At 36.6% G+C, this 2,756-nt stretch overlaps 1 protein-coding gene across 1 annotated transcript in view; it reads left to right on the top strand.

The window, feature by feature from the left end:
- Positions 1–720: 720 nt before the first annotated feature.
- The window catches only part of LOC102201488 (uncharacterized), a 24,447-nt gene continuing 22,411 nt past the window's right edge, over positions 721–2,756 (top strand). Inside the window, exons 1-4 of the mRNA XM_013914911.1 lie at positions 721–740; positions 896–990; positions 1,101–1,445; positions 2,240–2,356. Coding sequence (XP_013770365.1) covers positions 721–740; positions 896–990; positions 1,101–1,445; positions 2,240–2,356 — 577 coding nt within the window. The remainder of the gene's footprint in view (positions 741–895; positions 991–1,100; positions 1,446–2,239; positions 2,357–2,756) is intronic.

The raw sequence follows: 2,756 nt of genomic DNA, 5'->3' as shown, positions 1-2,756 counted from the left end.
AAAGAAGTGAAAATGATTTTGTGAAACTTTTGCATCTTTGTATCCTTATATTTGTGCTGGTAGACACAACAAAAATCATCATTTAAATACTAATACAAAGTGGCAAAGTAGTATCTTCTGATGTTAAAGATTTACAGAGCTTGTGACTAACAATAATCAACTAATAATTACAGAAACAATAACTTCCTTATTAAGTGCCTTAATAAAGACACTGAGAACTGATAACATACTGCTACCAGAAGGTACTAAGAAAGACATACTTTTATGTCATTTGATATAAGACGTCTTTTATCAAATGAAAATTGAACAAAGGTTTGCTGAATGGGGGAGGGGTAATTTCCTACATTTCAGCCAATCACTGATTTCTGCTTTGGAAACCTTTATAACCTTGTGACTAAACCTTCCATATGGGCAAGATGAGATCAGTAGCGTGAGACTAGAGTGCTGCACCACGATGATTGTGAGAATAACAGCTTTGATTCTTCTTTGCGCACCAGGTAAGTGCAAAATATGATGGGAAACATCTTCTTGCACTGCACTGTTCGTGAAACCCGTCGTGCATCTCAGTGATGGCTGTGTAACAACCTTTCTAATGTAATAGCATTGATTTTGTCCATTTGTGTTGTAACTCTGTTGTTATTTGTCTTTCTTCTTCAGCCGAGATTCAAACTTCAGAGGTTCCTCAGTTGATCTCTTTGACTGTTGTTGACCTTGGTGACAATGTTACTTTTGGCTGTGAGGTCTCTGAGAAGAAGTTAAAATCCTTTCATTGGTATAAACAGTCTCTGGGACACTTGCCCCAAAGTGTTGCTTCTGTTATTCTTGACAAAATAACTTTATCTGATGCGTTTAAAGATTCACGTTTCACATTGAACAAAGATATATTTACTATCAGAAATGTCAGCAAAGAGGATGAAGCAACATATTTCTGTCAAACGCGGGCCACATATTCACAGATGTTAAGCAGTGGCACATTCTTGGCTGTGAAAGGTAAGATGTTTCCCTTTTTGTACCAATGTCTGAACAGTTCAGTGATACTGACGCAAATCAGTTTAATCAATTACAAAAAGTTTATATTACAAATCTGCCTTAATTCACAGATCACAATCATCAGAAATCGGTCTATGTGAAACAAAATCCAGAGAAAGAGTCTGTTCGTCTGGGAGGCTCTGTGACACTCGAATGTTCAGTTCTCTCCAAGAACAAAGAAAAAGCACTCCAATGTCCAGATGACCACAGAGCGTACTGGTTCAGAGCTGGATCTGAAGGTTTTGCTCCAAACATCATTTACCCTCTCGTGAACAACAGTGATGAAGCTCTTAAGAGACGATGTGTCTACAGCCTGACCAGAACGATACAGAACTCCTCCGATATCGGGACTTACTACTGTGCTGTTGTGACATGTGGGGAGATCCTGCTGGGTGAAGGAACTAAGGTGGAGACACGTATGTATCTGTATTTGTCTTTAAATCTTAAATTATCTTGCATTAAAGTATAAAAGACTTACTAGAGATAGTCTGATGTTTTTTGTACTAAGTACTGTAATGCGATGTTATTAATTCCATGCAACACAATGCTTGGGATAGTCTCTAAATATCACACTTTATTCAAGTTACATAGTACAGACAAATGTAATGCACCACTGCTCGTTTCATCTAGCCTTCCAGAACTCTAATGTTTGAGTTATCTATGATTAATGGTTTAATCTTAATAGTTATCATTTCACTTTAATTGCCACAGGTACATAAAACACAAAAACAAAGCACACTCCATGCAGTCTGCCTTCATAAACATTTGTGAAACACCAGATTGTTCTTACAAACTTGTTGAATTCAAGCATGGTGCTGTAATAGGATGCCACAGTGACAACAGTTTGTGAAATTTCTTTCCTCCTACATGCTCCAGTATAAATGTTTTTATTGCAGTGGAAGTAACAAAGCCTCAAAGTGGCAAACCACATAAAGTTACAGTGTGGGGTTGTTGAGTGTTGAGAAGCATAGTGCATAGTGCATAAAAGTCACCAATGCTTTGCAGACTCAATAGAGGTTCCAAACTTCCGCAAGCATTAACAGCAGCACAAATACTGTGCTATGAATACAAATACTCATCATAAGCTGTCTCTACCTCTACAAAAATAGAATATTGTTCATTATAAGAACATTTCTGCAACAACTGATAAATTCGAGGATCACATATTAAATTAAACGGTCTCTCTTTCTCTCTCTTTTAACTAATGTAGGACCAGGATTAGGCCCTGTTGTCCTTATTCTTGGAGTTCTGCTAGGTTGTTGCATTTCTGTGATTGTGCTTCTTCTTTTGTACCCCAGAGGGATAAATGTTTGTCAGCATTGCAAAGGTGGGTTTATCATAACTGCGTGTGTGTGTGCGTGTGCATGTGTGTGTGTGTGTGTAAAGATATATTTTTAAACTAAAATTATGTTTAAGATCCAAATATTTGTTTCACTTTATCATACCAGGACAACAACAAGAACACAGGATTGCAATAAAAATAAATCACTGCATTTATATAACCTTGTTACACAATTCTTGTGTGAGTAAACACTCAGTGGAACACTTGTAGTCATCTTCTTCCCTTTGTGTTTTCCTATGTTTCACTTTGTAGTAGTAGATGTGTGTTTGAAAAGCAAAAGTTGTCATATCACAACATTGTATTGCAAAAATAAATACTAAAGATCCATCGCTTAAAACTTCTGTTTTAATGTTACCACACTATTATTCCAATCATATCCCCAAAT

The sequence above is a fragment of the Pundamilia nyererei genome, unplaced genomic scaffold (assembly GCF_000239375.1).
Source record: "Pundamilia nyererei isolate P.nyererei 1_Seehausen unplaced genomic scaffold, PunNye1.0 scaffold00237, whole genome shotgun sequence".
Lineage (NCBI taxonomy): Eukaryota > Metazoa > Chordata > Actinopteri > Cichliformes > Cichlidae > Pundamilia > Pundamilia nyererei.
Note: the sequence above shows the minus strand (reverse complement) of the source record. Positions and strands in the feature narration are given on the sequence as shown.